The sequence below is a fragment of the Acartia tonsa genome, chromosome 5 (genome assembly GCF_053477335.1).
Source record: "Acartia tonsa isolate MP-2025a chromosome 5, ASM5347733v1, whole genome shotgun sequence".
NCBI classification, from domain to species: Eukaryota; Metazoa; Arthropoda; class Copepoda; order Calanoida; family Acartiidae; genus Acartia; species Acartia tonsa.
The window spans coordinates 17,740,753-17,758,153 of record NC_137264.1 but is presented as its reverse complement, the minus strand read 5'-3'; the positions used below and the strand labels follow the sequence as shown (position 1 = coordinate 17,758,153).

The window sequence follows — 17,401 nt, the reverse complement described above, 5'->3', positions numbered from 1 at the left end:
GTATCAATAACTTTTTTCCTGTGCTCTTAACTTAACCAACGCATATGTCTATAAAATGTAGAGATACAAACAGGCATAAATTTTATAAATTTGATTGTCAAATAAGATCTTGTAAACAGGTGACACATTGGTTTAGCAAGTTTTTTGGGTTGCTCCTGATAGTATTTGGTGTAGATGGTTCAAGCCTAATTTTAATTCTATTTCTAACATTTATTTCAATAATTAAAGTGATGTATAATTTATAATATGATTATTACACAAACAATATTCTATTTCAACAAATTTTACTAATACATTTTATTAAAAATGGCACTTTAAATTTCTTTACTTGAACTAAATTGTTTATTTTATATATGTATAATGTATATAAAAGTCTTACATTTATCCTCATTAAAAAAGTGATTTTAGAACCAAAATATACTCAAATAAATTCTACTAAACCACTACACTAAATTATTAATATAACTTTTTTTTGTAAATTCATAGCAAAAAATTGATTATAATCTTTTAAAAAGATTATTTATGTATAAATAACAATTTTATATAATAGAGTATCACAGTTGACAATATTATTACAAAGTTTTATAGAAATTATTTACATTTTTTGAATATCTATATCTAGGGAGGGGTAGAGGTTTTGTGGCAATTTTTTTTCTGCGTATAGAGAAATAACTTCAATGAATACATTATTCTTTTAAGCACACAATATGAAAACCCTTCTCCCCCCAACTCTGAGTCTGTAATGACCAAACAGCTTTTTTTTCTAAAGATATTCAAAATAATCAAAATATAGTACAAATATTTACAAAATCGATGAAATTTAACTTTGCATTAATTTTAAATAATTTCGTTGTTAATCACTTGTGTCTTGGGCTGAAATTAATAAAATAAATATTATTATTTTGATCACAATGTGACTATTTTTCTTAATTTTAAGAATCTGTTTGTCTTTATGCATATTAGTCTATCTTTCTATCTACTATTTTCTATTAATATATCAATTCCTTTGTGAAATATTTTCCTTAATTTGCTTTTCTATTTTATCTATCTATCTCCTTATTTACATGAGTGTCTCTCTAAGAACTGATTCTATCTACCTATCTGTGTGATTGTCCTCTAGTCCTCTCTATGACCAGATTTTATCTATCTATCTGTGTACCTGATTGTCCTTTAGTCCTTTCTAGGACCTGTCTAGCTAGAACCTGATTCTATCTATCTGTGTACCTGATTGTCCTCTAGTCCTCTCTAGGACCTGTCTAGCTAGAACTTGATTTTATCTATCTATCTGTGTACCTGATTGTCCTCTAGTCCTCTCTAGGACCTGTCTAGCTAGGACCTGATTCTATCTATCTATCTGTGTACCTGATTTTCCTCTAGTCCTTTCTATGACCTGTCTAGCTAGAACCTGATTCTATCTATCTATCTGTATACCTGATTGTCCTCTAGTCCTCTCTAGGACCTGTCTAGCTAGAACTTGATTCAGAGCTAATAACTGTTCCCTCTCCTCTCTACCCTCATTTTCACCTAAAGCAAAAGAGATTAAAAGTTTTTTTTTAATAGGTCAGTCTATATATGTTTCTCTTTACTTCCATAATTATTTTCTTTCAAAATGTCCTTTTCAGTCAATCGTTACCTTATTTTATCTGATTATGTTTATTTTTTAAAATCTACTTATGCGTCTTCATCTTACTTTCCAAGTCAATCTATCTATACCTTTAGTAATGACAGGAGTAGCAGAGCCGGCCAACATGCGCCGGATGGAGTCAGCTTTTTTCAACCGAATCTCACGCTCCTCTGCAGTTGTTTCTTCATTGTCCTAGGAAGAAAAAGTTTTAAAACAACAAGACGATTTCACCATGACTATATTTACTAAATAAAGTGGTTTTGTAATATTGCAAGAATTAAAAAAGACAGTATATATACAGGGTGGGGCAAATAAGACCGGACAAACTATATCTTTTAATCAAATGAACATAAAATCGTCAATTTCAAAGATTTTATTAAATTTCAAAAACTGGGAAGCAAATTGTGTATAAGACTATTAAATTATTCAATAAAATCGCTGACAGCCCCAATCACCGCCTTTTACCCGCCCCCTGAACCGCCCGCAGTCCATGATCACCGTGTCCCTGTCCAAGCTGGCGAAGTTCTCCTTAATAATGGACATGAGGGAGGTCTTTGTGGTATGGGCATGTCTATTGTTGCATGCTTCAAAGTAGCCCCAGGCCCAAAAGTCACTAGATTAAGATAGGGGCTGCTGGGAGGCCACATCTCCTTCGGAAGTGAGTAACTGAAGGATCCAAATTCACCCATCTTTTAAGCTAACCTTCGACACGGCTGCTCTCATTTGGGCCACAATTGAGCTATAACAACGTTATTTACCTTTTTCGAAATAGCATGAAGATTTAGTAAGGGTTACTAGCGCAATCCATAGTCTAAAACGAGTTCCATATGGGTCCCTGAAGTCAAGAACCGAGAAATATTCAAGATTTTAGACGTTTTTGACATGTCAAAATCTGCCACGTTTCACATTGCCGGAGTACTACGGCCAAGCCAGCTGGGATAGAGAGCTCTAGTCTTTTCTAGTGTCTTACTTATGTATCTAAGAGTAACTACAGCAAGTTTTATAAGTCTATCTCGTCTATAGATAGACTGAGATCAGATTTAGTAGGCCATAGTCGAGAATCCAGGGTATTGTACGGGCGCACTCGGAATCCGCCTTGTTGAACATATGCGCGTCCAGCTCAGAGTACATGTCCTTCATCAACCAAAGATTTTTATGGGCAAAAAGGTTATTACCTAAGCTTTTTGTAGTGGGGTAAAACGTCCTGATTAGTTAAGTAGTTTTGGAGCTATGGTCGTTTGAAAAATGTCCGGTCTTATTTGCCCCACCCTGTACATTATATTAATTTTACGGTATGATTTCAAAAGGGTAATGGTCATGTAGGTTTCTAAAATAAGATTTATTACACTTACACAGGAAAATGAAGTAAATACAGGTTTAGAAACGATAGATCAATTCCAATTAAATAACTACAGGTTTAGAAACGATAGAACAATTCCTTCAAGAAATGTTCCTTTGTTTCCACTGGTTGTCTATCTATCTAACTGACCTGTTCAGGAACATAGCGTTCTGGAATCCTAATCTTATTCGGAGCACCAAAAAGATTATCAATATTCTCAATACTATCCTTCTCCTCTCCTCCATAGGTGCTTCTCACCACGTCAGGAGCATCGCGCGGCTTCAATATACGCTCCAGGTCAAGATCATCCATGGAACGGCCCTCATGACCTTCGGCAGCAAGCTTTTGCTGACGTTTCTCGTGACGAGTGATTGCTTCTAGGACAGCTGGATGACTGCTAGTTATAGTCATGTTACGCTTCTTATTTTTCTTGCGGGCTTTTGGGATAATCATGGGGGTCGTTTTGCGTTCTTCTTCAATGATTGCCTTGGCAGCTGCTGACTTGAATACAGGTGACATCAAGGCTGACTGTGTGCTTGATGCTGTGTCAGTGCTGGCCAGGCTGTTCTTGGCTGGCGACATATCAGGTGACATGCTGTCATCCCGACATGTGCCGAAAAGTCGTTCATGCGCGGATAGAGAACTTCCGGGACGACTGCCCTGGCTTTCAGCAGCTCCCCGCGACGGGGAACGATAGTAGTCGGCGCCTAGTTTAAAGTTTGGCCGACTTGTGGCTGATTTGCTGGTCATGTTGTTGTTTTGTTGATCAGCAGTTGATTTATAGCTGGAGCTGTATCCTGAATCAGCCCGGGTACCATTACTGCTCGTACTTGACTGGGTACTTAGAAATGAGTGAGTGTTTTGATAATTACCACGTGGAAGAGTGTTGGGAGGCTGTTGCGAAGTTTCTCCGCTGTCATCATCATTCAAATCAATTGACTCTGTATCGTCCTCTCCTTTCTTGCCACGACTGCTTAGCCGCTCCTTGTTGTCACGTTTCACCATCCGAACAGTTTTAATCTCACTGGGCTTTTCTTTGGGGATGATGCCATAAAAGCGCTGCACCCGTTCATCAGCCTCGCTTAGCTCCCCAAGACCAACTACGTAATCTTCAGCGTCGCTTTCATGATTGGCAACTTCACTCTCAAACTCATGGTTGTATTGGTGTTGGTCTTGTACTTCGTCATCATATGGGTTAGCAGGGTTGCTGCCATTTACTATTTGGCCGGTCATCACGTTGTAATTTTCATAGTTTGGGGCCTTAAAAAATTATTTACCATTAAAATAAGACAATTAAAATTATAACTAAGTTAAAATCAAATACCAGAATATTTTGTAAAAATAATGTGAATAATATAACAGAACCAAATTGGTCCGACTAACGTAAGTAGGAGATTTCCGAGTTATAGAGAAGCTACACTAATAAAGAACAAATTTTTAAGGTGATGCAATTTGGTCAGGTTAATCAGTTGAAAATGAAGCATCTAATTTTAGTAGCATAGCAAATAAAATTATTATACCTGGAAATTGTAATTATGGTCTCCGACATAATTCTGTCTGCTAATTGGTTGCCTGCAAAATATTTTATTGTTAAGTAATAAGGGTAAACACATTCTTAAGTGCCAGTAAAAAATAATTTGTCGTTTTTAACAAACGGAAGATAGATTAATTACTTTTGTCCCCACAAAAAAAAACTTAAACATTGCTAAAGATAGACCTACAGACAAAGTTATTTTAAAGCGCAAGCTCGTGCAAAGTAAATCAAATTTTCCTTTTAGGAAGGAAAAAATGGAAGTTAATTTCATCATGTGTAACAGTTTAATTTCACAGAAACATTATGGCCAATCATAAAGATAAAACTACATGGTAGAAAGTATAACTAACACAATGCAGGAATAATCCGTCTACATTGTTAGTTAGAAAGTGTACGAAAATTAAGTTATTTTTTGGCTTCATTATATGAAGTCAGCTTTAAACAATTGAGTTTTTTGTTACAAAGCTTTGCTATTTTCCCAAAAAAATTTGATTAATATGACTGATCAAGGGTAATAAATTTTTAAAGAAAGTTTAGTTTATCTTTACCTGGAATCTGACACATTCCTATTAATGATATCATTCTGTATCTGGACATTGCCAACAGTCAGCTGTTGCTGCAGGTTGTTGCCAGCCACAGCTGTTTTCTTGGCGTGTTGGCTGTGCACTTGCTGTAGCTGTTGCTGCTGTGCATTGGCCTGCGAATTCATAGTCATAGTCAAAGATAGAACAAGGACGTCTAAGCTCTTTATTTGGGAAAGAAGTATATAATTAATTTTTTTTGGGGGGAAGGGTAATCTTAATATCATATAGGTAAGGACGTCTAAGATTTTTTTTATTTGGGGGGGGGGGGGAGTGTATTAGTCCCTTTAACCCCCCCACCCCTGGACGTCCCTGATATAGAAGCCAATAAATAGAATCATACTATTAAAACTGATATGCCTATCTATAATGATAGGTTTACCTATTTCAATATATTTAGAAAAGTTTATCCTACTTATTTACATGTATAATACCCGGAAAGGAAGGAGACATTGGACTGTTTATTACACTAATTGTAATCTACAGAGGAGACAATTTTATGTATCATCATTGGGGATGTACAAAAATTTATCGGCTATTGTCTTATCCTTTTAGATCCCTGATAATACCAATGTTATATGTATAATTATGCCTACTAACCAAGATCATACAACAATATTAGATTTTAAGCCTTTGAGCTACTCTTACTAAGATAAGTCCGTCCTTCTGTCACTTCTTCTAAAGATGACTATGCCTGTAGCTGCTGGTGTTTCTGGCGGTTTGCCTGGTTCTGGATACCAGAGGACAGCGCTGTTTCTCTACCTGGATACAAAATTTGATTTTTAGTAGGTTGATGTGTAATCATATATTTTTTTTGACGGGGGGGGGGGGGGAATTAGAAATGACCCAGATGAAGAAATATCCTCCCCTCAGTTTTAAAAATTATCAAAAGATAAAATCAAAAAAAGGACTGGCTAAAATTTTGTGGGAAAATTATATTATTATGTTGAACAGCTACTGTATATATCCTAAAGTTTGTCCGTCAGTCACTGAAGAATTGTTAATCATACCTCTGAGTTGGTTAATGAGCTGTAGTACCTCTGATCTCTGACTTTCAACATCCATCGCACGGGACTGTAACAACCTGAAAATTTAATTACCATGATTTTGTTTTCTATCATTCTATCCTTATAATAAAGTAATAGGATGTCTGTTTGTTTGTCTGTCTGTACCAAAGGATCTCGCTAACCGCTGAACCGATCGGGTTCAAATATGTATCTATCTCTTTTTTAAACTATCTTACTATGCATTGAGCTCTATATGTATATATCTATCTAAAAAACTATTAATCTATCCATCTATCTTTCAATCTATCCATCTATCTTTCAATCAATCCATCTATCTTTCAATCTATCAATCTTTCTTTCAATCTATCCATCTATCTTGTAATCTATCCATCTATCTTTCAATCTATCCATCTATCTTTTAATCTATCCATCTATCTTTCAATCTATCCATCTATCTTTCAATCTATCCATCTAACTTTCAATCTATCCATCTATCTATCAATCTTTCTACCTTAAATGTGACTCCAGCTCTAATGTGCTTTGTGAGGTTCTGCCTCTGTCACCCTCCATTGAAGACCTTTAAGGGTTTTGGATTATTTACTAAATATTTAAGTAATAGGATGTCTATCTGTATGTGTTTGTGCATAAGATCTAGTAAATGACTGGACTGATTGTTTCACATTTTCTGAAAAGTTTTCCATTGGTTTTGTACATGGCAGGAAAACACCAAAAGTTCCTTCCTTTTATTATCTTAAAAAGTTGAATACTTTATAAAATCTTGACTGGTTGATCCAATCTAAAAGTGTTCAAACTTTAGAACACTTAAATTTAATCTACTGAAGGAGTAATTTTGCTTATCATTGAGGTTGTACACAAAAGGAATAGTAGCATTCGCAATATTCCGTAAAATTTGCAGCAAGCTTCCAGTCAAATGCGCTTATTAAGTCTAACTGTTCTTAATGATTACCAAACGCATAGCATAATTAAAAACATTTTTAAAAGCAGTCTGACCTAATAAGCGCAATTGACTGGAATCTTACTCACAACTTTACGTAATTTTAAGAAAGCTACTATTCTTATTATCGTCCTAACCCTCAAGATATCTTAGTAAAAAGAGTAAATGATCCATTCCTTAGTTGATTTCTTAGGGTAAAGATATCCTTTTCCAGTTTATTAATGTCTTCTCCACAAGCCTCAAGGCGGTGCAGCTCAGATTTCAACTGGTGCTGCACGTGGTTCAATTCCCCGCGCAAATTCTCCTCCCCTAGGGGTAGGGAGTAGGAGGGAGATACTATGCCGAAACCAGTTTGTGTGTTGTGGTGTTGACCGCTTGGGGCACTGCTAATGTTTTCGCGCGTTTTCTTGTACAGTTGGTTTTCGACTGTTTCCTATAAAAATGTTGAGTTAAAATAACTTATTTGCCAATTAACCTAATTAAGTTGAGTATTATTCATTTTGAAATGAGGAATATAGTTATTTATTTTTTTCTATTAGTTCTTAAAAATATAAATCTACTGTATATGTAAGGTACAAATGATAATCATTTTAAAAAGATTATATAAATAGGAAACTAACTGAATTTTAAAATCAAACATTAAATAATAGATCCAAATAAACAAAAATTAAAATAAATTCACAAAACTAAAGCTTAGTGATTTCACCATACAAATATAACTACATGCTGAGCTGGATCTTTAAATGTGTAGCCTTTGCCGTTGCACTGGCAGTGGCGACGGCTACGACTACGGCTACGGCAATGGCTACACATCTAAAAATCCAGCTCTGAACTTAAAGTTAAAAGAAATTAAAATTAAACTTAAAACTAAAATTGTAACCTAATATTAAAATTGAAAATAAGGCTAAATATAGATTTTTAATGTAAAAACAATAGAATGATATAATGGCTAAGTGTAGAAATAAAATCCCAACTTAAAACAAAATGAGAATCACATATACTAAACCAAACTAAATAAATCATGCCTAAAGGGTTAAACAGGTGTAAAGGGGTAAAAATAAAGATTGTTCCAAAGATTTCAACATAGAATAACTGTTTAGTTACTGAATGATCTAGCCTGAAGCTGTAATGTATCAGGATATTATCTCAGGAATTATCTTTACAAGAAGCATATTGTGCAATTAAATTAAGGGTGGGTTCACAAGGGGGGTACTGTCACCTTTTTTTCAGCCAAATATTTTACAAAACAATTCTTGTTGGAAAATAATAATTCATATTTGTAAAGGCTCAGTGACAAATTCTGAAATCCAAAATTGATATATAGTTAATTAATGATAAGTTAGATGGTGGATACATAGAGAGATAATGTTCAAGTTAGATGGATAGATAATAAGATTAATAGTCAGCTATATTGGACAATATCTTTATCTAAAAAAAGATATACATACAGAATATAATTTAAAAGATTGACAGATATGAAATATAAAATATCTTTTTTCAAGAAACTCATTTGAAAAGAGTTGATTTCAAGGAAAATTTTAAGATGATTAAATAATGACAATACCTGAATTTTCTTTTGCTGACTTGAGGTTGGCTGATTTGCCTTCTTGTTGTTTCCTCTGAAATATTACAAACAATTAATCAATCAATATATAAAAATTTTAGCATTAACACTTAATTCACCAATATATAATTGCAATAGATAAATGAACACAGTTTATGAATCAATTTATTAGCAAAACAATCTTCGAGTAAATCCTAAAGAAGGTGTATCAACTTTTTTTTTATAGCTAGCCGGTTCTTTTAGTAAGTAGTAGATGTAAAATTTTTCATAGAATTCAGATATGCAATCGGTTTTTTTGTAGACCTCTTATTTTTTAAGTAATTTAAGTTTTTAAAAAAAATAATTAAGTCGGTTTTAAGGTACTAAAACGCAACAAAATAAAAGAAGAAAATGGCCAGTAAGAACAAAAATAGTAAGATCTTTAATTTGACACCTTACTTTTAAAATTCTGTTGAGTAATTATTGAAAAAATCTATTTTTTTAACCTCGGTTTAATAAAAACTTTAGACCTAAATATTTTCTCAAACAGACATAAAAAACATGGGTTCATATATACCTTTAGAATCAGAAAAAATATTACGAATCCATTGTAAGCAAAATTGAAAAAAAGTAAAAAAATTAAAAAATTAAAAAATGGCCAATTGTATTTTTTGTTCTGGCAACAATATCGTCTTCCCTTTTTTACCCCCTCTTTACCCCCTCTATACCCCCTTCCCATTTTTTTACTCAATTGAAGAGTTAAGACGTTGCCTGTACAATATAATATGATATTTTCATATAATTCCTTTTATTGTAGTTTATATACTATATTGTAAACTTTTTTTTTCAATTTTGCTTACAATGGATTCGTAATATTTTTCTGATTCTAAAGGTATATATGAACCCATATTTTTTTACTTGTGAAATGATAAAATTGAGTTCAAAGTTTTTATTCTCGTGGGTTTAAAATAATCGATTTTTTCAATAATTACCTGACAGAATTGAAAAAGTAAGGTGTCAAATTAAAGATCTTACTATTTTTGTTCATAATGGCCATTTTCTTTCTTTTTTTTGTTGCATTTTAGTACCTTAAAATCGACTTAATTTTTTTTTTAAACTTAAATTACTTAAAAAATAAGAGGTCTACAAAAAAAACCGATTGCATATCTGAATTCTATGAAAAATTTTACATCTACTACTTACTAAAAGGACCGGCTAGCTATAAAAAAAAAAGTTGATACAACTTCTTTTAAAACACTATGAATCTGTCAATGTTTTAATTTAAATTAATAAACTAATCAACTGATTTATCTTTCTATCTATCTGTCTCTTTATCATCAATGAAGTAGTTATCTACATATCTCTCTATCTATCTTTATATACCTGTATAGAGTACCAAGTTTAACCATATTATCAACCAGTGAGATGACCGGCATAAGCCTGGCTAACTGTTCCTCCAGCTCCCAAGTATGCTCCCGAAGGTCAGATCCAACTCCCTGCAAAAGAATTTGGTTTATTAATAATCTATATATATCCTTATAAAAAAGGAATCGGATGTTTTTGTGTTTGTCTGTCTGTATGTACCGAAGGATCTCTCTAACCGCTTAACCGGTATGGTTCTTCTTTACAATTTAGCTTCTCAGAAATCCAGTGAATGTTTATAACTATTTTTTGGGAGGGTACAACCATCCCCCCTTCCTAATGTGCCCCTAATATCTTATAAACAAAGCTATGTAATGTAAAAATCATTATCTTTCTACATTATCACCTTGAAGGAAGTATAATGTTCTCTAACCCTCTATTTGTCCACTTATGTATCTTTCATGTATCTATGTATCTATATATATTCATATATCTATCTATCTAAACATTTATCTACCTGTTGTCCAGTATTCCTAATATTATCCAATTCTGCTTTACAGGCGTCTATTGTCTCCTGAAATAAAAATAAAATCATTTCAAAAAGGGCAATCATTATTATAGTTAATGCTATTTTTTTTTGTAAAAGCTGTATTAAAAGTCATATATAAAGCCATTTTAGAGATCTTAAAGTAACTTGCCTGTAACGTAGCAGCTTGTCTTCTCAACTGTATCAGCAGTAGGATTAATTCTTCCTGGGTTTTACCCAACAAATCGCCAGCGGTCATATTAGACAAACTCCCACCAAATTTCTAAAAAATTTAACACATTTATCTTTCTATCTATATTAACCTTTCTTCAACTATCTAGGAAGGGGGGGTTGGGACGTTGACAGTTAATTATACTTTCTCTAATAGTTTATAAACACGTTCTGCTATTGGTTAGCTTGAACACTTTAGGTATTGGTAGATGAATCTTGAGGTTAGAGTATCCAAACTTTTCCTTCAATATACATATTTGATATTTTTGTTTATCTTAAATGGGATGTAAATTAATTTATAGTCACTTGTCCCTAAAAGATCCCAGCTATCTTTCTATCTATCTACATTTTTACCTTTTTAAGATTATCCAAATCTGCTGACTTTCTGTGTGAGCTTAAACTTCTACGTCTGTGACGGATTGGAGGAACATCTGATACAAAAAGGAATGTTTATAGAGTTGCTGCGATTATTTTATAAAGTAGGTATTATCCTTATATGAAAGTAACAGGATATCTATTTGTCTGTCTTTACCGAAGGATCTTGCTAACCGCCGAACAGATATGATTCTTCTTATATGTACAAAGATTATTAGTATTTATATGGGCGTAGGGTACCACTCCCTTCAAAGAGAAATCACCTCTTGAAAAATTACCCCCCCCCCAAAAAAAAAAATAAACGTAGAATTGAACTAGGGCCTTCTAGGGGAGTAAAAAAGGAGTAAAATGTATTTTTTTAAATGTACAATCTTTGAAAATCATATAAAAACATACTTTAAATCTTAAGGTTTAATAGAATGCTAATCCTAATAAAAACAAAAAAACAGATAAAAGACAAAACAAATGGTCAAAAAACACAATAACATATACAAAAAGTGCGATGGTGCAACAGTGCTAATGTGATTTGGTTTAAATATTTTTATTTGTGTATTTAAAAACATTCACCATTTTGTTTATATGTGTTTTACTTACTTTTTATGATGAAAATAAACCTAGCTCTATAATTTTAGAAAAGTTTTAATGTAAATTTATTAACTTATATAAAACATTAAAACAAGTCTTTGATTGTGATAAGGAAAATTTTCGAAAGGATTTAAGGGCCAAAAAACTTTCATTTATAAATGTTTACCCTACTATTTTAAATGACACAAGAGTGTCAGTGGCGTGCACACTGCATGCACTGGGATTTGCCATGGGAGTATAAACCTTAAGTGAATGAAAAAGAGGGGACTATAGGATTTTAACATTTAGGGGACTGTTAACATCCCCCTTCCACACGCTTATAGTTAAGATAGATTTAAAATCAAAAGTAAATTATTTTTTTATGGATGGCGGTTGGGGGCTATAAAGCATATATTCTGTAAATATCATACCTGTCTCATTTTGACGTTGTTGCAAGCTGGAATCCGACACATTAAGACTACTCACACTACTTGCTGGAGGGCTCTGATATTGGGGCGGGGGCCCTATACCCCTCGGGGACGGCATTAGGTCCGCTGTATTCCGCGGCGATGGCGGCACAGGGGTGGCTGGATTTTGCAGCCCGCTTTTTGACGTTCGCGGTGATTCTAGATCTTGATCAATAGATGTATTTGCCACATTTCTTGGAGAGTGTTCGGTATACTTTATGCGAGCTGGCAGGGTTTGGGTTTTGGCCTGCGGTGGAGATACATTGCTGGGGGGTTGCTGCCTCCCCTGAATAGTCTCTTGATTGTTTGTTGGGGGGAGGCTACCGTCTAAAAAATGTCTACCATGCTGATCTGGAGAATATTGTTGATGATAAGGTTGTTGATTATAATGATGAACATTTTGTTGTTGCCTTTGCTGATTTTCATTGTACTGATGCAACGCTTCGGAAAAATCATGAACTGTTGCATTGCGGCGGATGGGTTCTGGCGCTACCGTTTGCTGGTGGTTGAAATGCACTGGGGTCTTAGGTTTAGGAGCGGTTGGTGGCGGCAGCTTGGGCCGACTGCTGATGTCGGCTGGTGACATTGACCGCTGATGTTCATGTGCAGCAGGTGGTGATCTGTACTCTGCTTGTGGAGGAACTGATTTTCGGCCGTCAGGAATGTTGGCCATACGGCCGCCAGGCAATATTTGTTGCCCAGATTCATTTAGAATGGTCGGCACTGACTGACGGCCATCCCAGGCCGACTTATGTTGGCTGTTTGGGGTGTAGTGTCGATTATTTGCCGATACTGCAGTTTTGTTGGGGCTAAATTTTCTGTTGCTCAAATTTGGCGTCATTTTCTGCATAAAATCAGCTGTTTGCTGCGCCATATTTGTTTGTTGTGAGTTTGCCGCCATTTTCTGGATGACGTCATCTCGAGGAAGGCTGTTGCGACTGTTTTGTTCCATTTGATGCTGTTGCTGCTGTAGTGGTGATCTAACAAACTGGTGTCTCATACTTGTTTTTCTAGACAATTTGTGGAGTTAAACATATGTTTCTTACTACCCAATGATAAGTAAAAGTAGGTTATTGTAAAATAAAATCATTTTATATTCATACATATAATCTTGTATAATTATATGGTACAAGGAAAAATAATGACACTGAATTTTAATAAAAATTGTTTAAAATTTAAATTCAACAACTCTTTTATAGATATCCCTTCATTAATAAAATAAAAAGATATACTACAAAACAAAAAATTCTGTAACTGTTTCATGTGTAATTTTTAATTAAAATTTTTTATATCCTAACCAATCAACTGTGTGATAATGTTATAAATATCAACTCCAAACCTTAAAGTATCAGCCCAGGTGCCATCATCTTCCTCTAACCCTCCCTCTGATATATCCAGGGGTGGTACACCGTCAGGAGGTGGCGGTGGTTGCACACCTCTTGCAGGCCTAGGCTCTGATGTTATATCATTAAAATTATGAGGCGAGTACACCTTTGGATAGGGACGTTCTTGATTAATATCAGCAGATGTATTATTAATAGTAGGATAGCCTAGGTTATCCTTAACACTGCCCTGGCTGTCACCCAACAATCCTTCCAATGATTTAGATCTTCCAACCTGGCCTTGTTCTACTGGAGTTTTTTCATGCGGCTGGGTTTGTGATTGTTGGCTGTTATTCAACTGTTTGTTCAAATAAGGATCCGGGGTGTAGGATCTACGCAGCTTGCGGATCCGCTCATTTTCAGCCTCATGGCGGGATGTTTGGAAATAACTTTTAGATTCAACATCCAGAGCTTTCATTGATTTAGTAATAGCATCAACAACAGTGTTGGCCTCATTTTTAGGGTTATCCCCATTTTCGCTCAAATCTGACACATAATAAGGAATCTTGGATCTTGGACTAAGTTGATCTAACTGGTCTTGACTGTTATTATTATTAGATCTTTGTTTGTCCTCATTGCTAATTCTAAACTTAGTCTGTTGGCTTTTCAGATCATATACGCTGTTATAGGAAATGTTAAGATTTTGGCTGATCACACTTTTCCTAACCTCACCAGATCTTTCCAGAGTGTTTGAAACTTCCTGAATGTTTTCAAGATGGTAGCGCCTGAACTCTTGTTCATACATGGCTGTATCAGATGATAATTCATCAGAACTACCATGGGCTTTCTTGTAAGGATCTGCTAGCGACGAACCTTGCGTAAAACGATGATAAAGAAAAGCTTCATTGTCCAAAGATCCTTCGCGTGAATGGAAAGGGGAATAATGCAAAGGATCAATCATGTCTTTAGTTCCAATTTGTTGAATCTCCTTGCTTGCCAAGCTTTGCTGGCTACCTAAATATGATTGACCAGGCAGTGGGGGAAGTTCACGAGATCCTAAACTTTGATGTGAACCATGGGGTAGCTCTCTGGAGCCCAGGCTTTGTTGGGAGCCATGTGTCATCATTCTATGTGGACTCATTGTGACCTCTCTGTTCAAACTTTGCTGTGAACCTTGGAGGTTTAGCTTATGAGGGCTCATTGTAATGTCACGAGCACCCAAACTTTGTAGAGAACTATGCGACTGAGTGGTTGAGTTGTAGGAGTTTCTTGACCCAGTCGAGGTTCTACGATACTTTTCCTCCAATGAAATATTATCACTTGTCCTACGCAGGGATGTTGACTTGGCAGATGATAAAATATCACTGATATCAGATATTTCCACCCCAACAGTGGATTGTGAGTATCTATGGTGGGGGTGATAACCCCCCAGTACTTCTTCCATGGGCGGGGGACTGGAGGGGACCGGGGGCGGACTCACTAGATCACTCTCATCCGAGCTGCCCCCATTGTCATTGTCATGATGAGCAGTTGCGTGATGAACATTGGCGGATTTTTGTTGGTGTGAGAGATAGAAGGAGGCAGGACGGAAGCAATCATCAAGTGTGATTTGGTTGTGCGAACCTTGTTGCGAAAAAAGACACTCTTAATTTCAGTTTTATTTAATAGAAAATAATTTGTAAATTTTTATTAAAAAACTGCAAATAATAAGAATAGAGATTATTTAAGGAACAAATCTACACTAAATGAAGATAAAATATAATTTACTACTTAATATGACAAGACATAATAAGTTACAAAGAGAAGCAACAATATAAAACAGACGTTGACATGTACCAAAAATTAAAATAAGGACTAAGAAAAACTGTACTATTTTGATTTTTAACAAGTGAAATAAAGCAGAGTTTAAGAGTGTACCTTTGTTAATAGAACTGTTGTTTGTCAAATTAGTATTTGTTGTTCCCCCAATATTTACTGTGGATACACTCCCTGCACTGGGGTCACATTGAATATCAAAATCTTTGCTTGATTCATCATCTAGAAGGATAATGCTTATTTATTATTTATCTATCTATCCTTACATCTATCTATCTATTAATACTTTAATCAACTATCTAACTATAAATCTAATGGGATTTAAATAAATATCAAAATCTTTGCTTAATTCATCATCTAGAAGGATAATGCTTATATATTATTATGGTATGTCTATCTACCCTTCCATCTTTCTATCTATCTATTTATCAACTCATCTATCTGTTTATTTATAAGTTTTTGCTTGACTCATCATCTATAAGGATAAAAGCAATCCTTTAATCTATAATTTTTGCTTATCTATCCATAATTTTTTGGGGGTTCAGATGAATATCAAAATCTTTGCTTGATTCATCATCTAGAAGGATAATGCTTATTCATTATTTATCTATCTATCCTTACATCTATCTATCTATTAATACTTTAATCTATCTATCTAACTATAAATCTAATGGGATTTAAATAGATATCAAAATATTTGCTTAATTCATCATCTAGAAGGATAATGCTTATTCATTATTTATCTATCTATCTATCCTTCCATCTATCTATCTATAAATTTTATGTGGTGTTTAGAAAAATATAAAAATCTTTGCTTGATTCATCATACATAAGAATAATGCTTATTTATTATTTATCTACCTATCTATTTATCTTAATATTCATCTTATCCATCATTTTTATCTATCTATCTCTCTATCTTTCTATCCATCTAATTAACTTTATATTTGCTTGACTTGTTATATATGATGCTTATTTATTGTTCATCAATACTTTAATCCAACTATCTATCATTTGTTTTGTTTATCCATCTATCTATCTATTTATGTAAGATTCTATCAATTCAAAAATCTATCTTAAAATCTTTTTTAAAGCATTATCATATCATTAGATTTACCAATCCATCTATTTATTCGTTTATTATCAATCAATCAATCAAATAATCAATCAATCAAATTATCAATCTATCTATTCATAAATCTAATATGTAAGCATAATCCCTGCATCACTGGAACTATTCCCTTTATTGGTTGGTGCGTTCCCCAAAATATCTGGTAGGCCTAGAGTTTTTTTTTGGTTAGGGTTAAACCATATTTTTTAACTTTCATTTATGCTATTTAGTTTTTAAATCAATAGAAATCATATAAAGTTAAGTATTTAAATCTATAAAGGATATTAAAAAGATAAAAATCAAAAAGAAAAAACATCAAGAAATATTAAGTTGCAGCAAAAATAAGGTAAAAACAATGCACAGATGTTAAATGCATTTAAAAATTTAGAATTATTAGCTAAAGGTAATGACAGTCATACCAAAATTATAGAGTCGCTACTCTGTTGAAAAAGTTGTTATGGTTTAACCCTAATCTACCTTCAATAGGCCGGAGCGGCTCTGGCTCCTTTTTCTTTCCAGCTCCGCTTCCAGATTTCTTTGCTTTGTTCTGTTCTTGTTGTTTCGGCGCCGGTTTCGCGCCATTTTCATTGGGCTGTTCAATTTCTTGATACAACTCTTCATACTGTGTGGTAGAAGGGGTTCTAGCCTTGTATAAATACTCATAATGAGCCTGCTCGTTAGGATCCTGAATTTCACAATAGCGCGGACTTTCTGGCGATTCGCCGGTCAATGTTGTGTCAAGATCACGTTTGTTTAGGGCGGTTGATCGCCCCGCAAGGATGGGTATTTTGGAGGCGGGATGGCGGGGGGTGACAGGCCCAGAGCCGTCCTCGTTCATTTCAACGTAGGTCTCCTCTTCAAATTTTGTGGCCTGAGCGTTTTAGGGGGTGTCAGCATTAATAGTAGAAAAAGAATTTTGTAGGTATCTTGTAATGTAGTTAATTTAAGAACATAAAAAGATCTCTCTAAACATTTCAAGTTCAATGCATGTTTTTCTGTTTTGTTATACAATTAATTGTGTAGAAAAATTTAAAGTTATTTTAAT

At 34.2% G+C, this 17,401-nt stretch overlaps 1 protein-coding gene across 1 annotated transcript in view; it reads right to left on the bottom strand.

Annotated features, from left to right (window-relative positions):
- Positions 1-195: 195 nt before the first annotated feature.
- The window catches only part of LOC145320039 (uncharacterized), a 171,030-nt gene continuing 153,824 nt past the window's right edge, over positions 196-17,401 (bottom strand). The window contains exons 17-36 of the mRNA XM_080162478.1: positions 16,834-17,227; positions 16,468-16,525; positions 15,348-15,469; positions 13,448-15,053; positions 12,073-13,118; positions 11,057-11,133; positions 10,644-10,754; positions 10,463-10,519; positions 9,967-10,079; positions 8,605-8,659; positions 7,220-7,473; positions 6,597-6,665; positions 6,089-6,162; positions 5,773-5,840; positions 5,046-5,194; positions 4,484-4,535; positions 3,114-4,223; positions 1,714-1,816; positions 1,432-1,524; positions 196-873 (exon numbers count right to left, since the gene is read on the bottom strand). Coding sequence (XP_080018604.1) covers positions 854-873; positions 1,432-1,524; positions 1,714-1,816; positions 3,114-4,223; positions 4,484-4,535; positions 5,046-5,194; positions 5,773-5,840; positions 6,089-6,162; positions 6,597-6,665; positions 7,220-7,473; positions 8,605-8,659; positions 9,967-10,079; positions 10,463-10,519; positions 10,644-10,754; positions 11,057-11,133; positions 12,073-13,118; positions 13,448-15,053; positions 15,348-15,469; positions 16,468-16,525; positions 16,834-17,227 — 5,631 coding nt within the window. The 3' untranslated portion in view covers positions 196-853. The remainder of the gene's footprint in view (positions 874-1,431; positions 1,525-1,713; positions 1,817-3,113; positions 4,224-4,483; positions 4,536-5,045; positions 5,195-5,772; positions 5,841-6,088; positions 6,163-6,596; positions 6,666-7,219; positions 7,474-8,604; positions 8,660-9,966; positions 10,080-10,462; positions 10,520-10,643; positions 10,755-11,056; positions 11,134-12,072; positions 13,119-13,447; positions 15,054-15,347; positions 15,470-16,467; positions 16,526-16,833; positions 17,228-17,401) is intronic.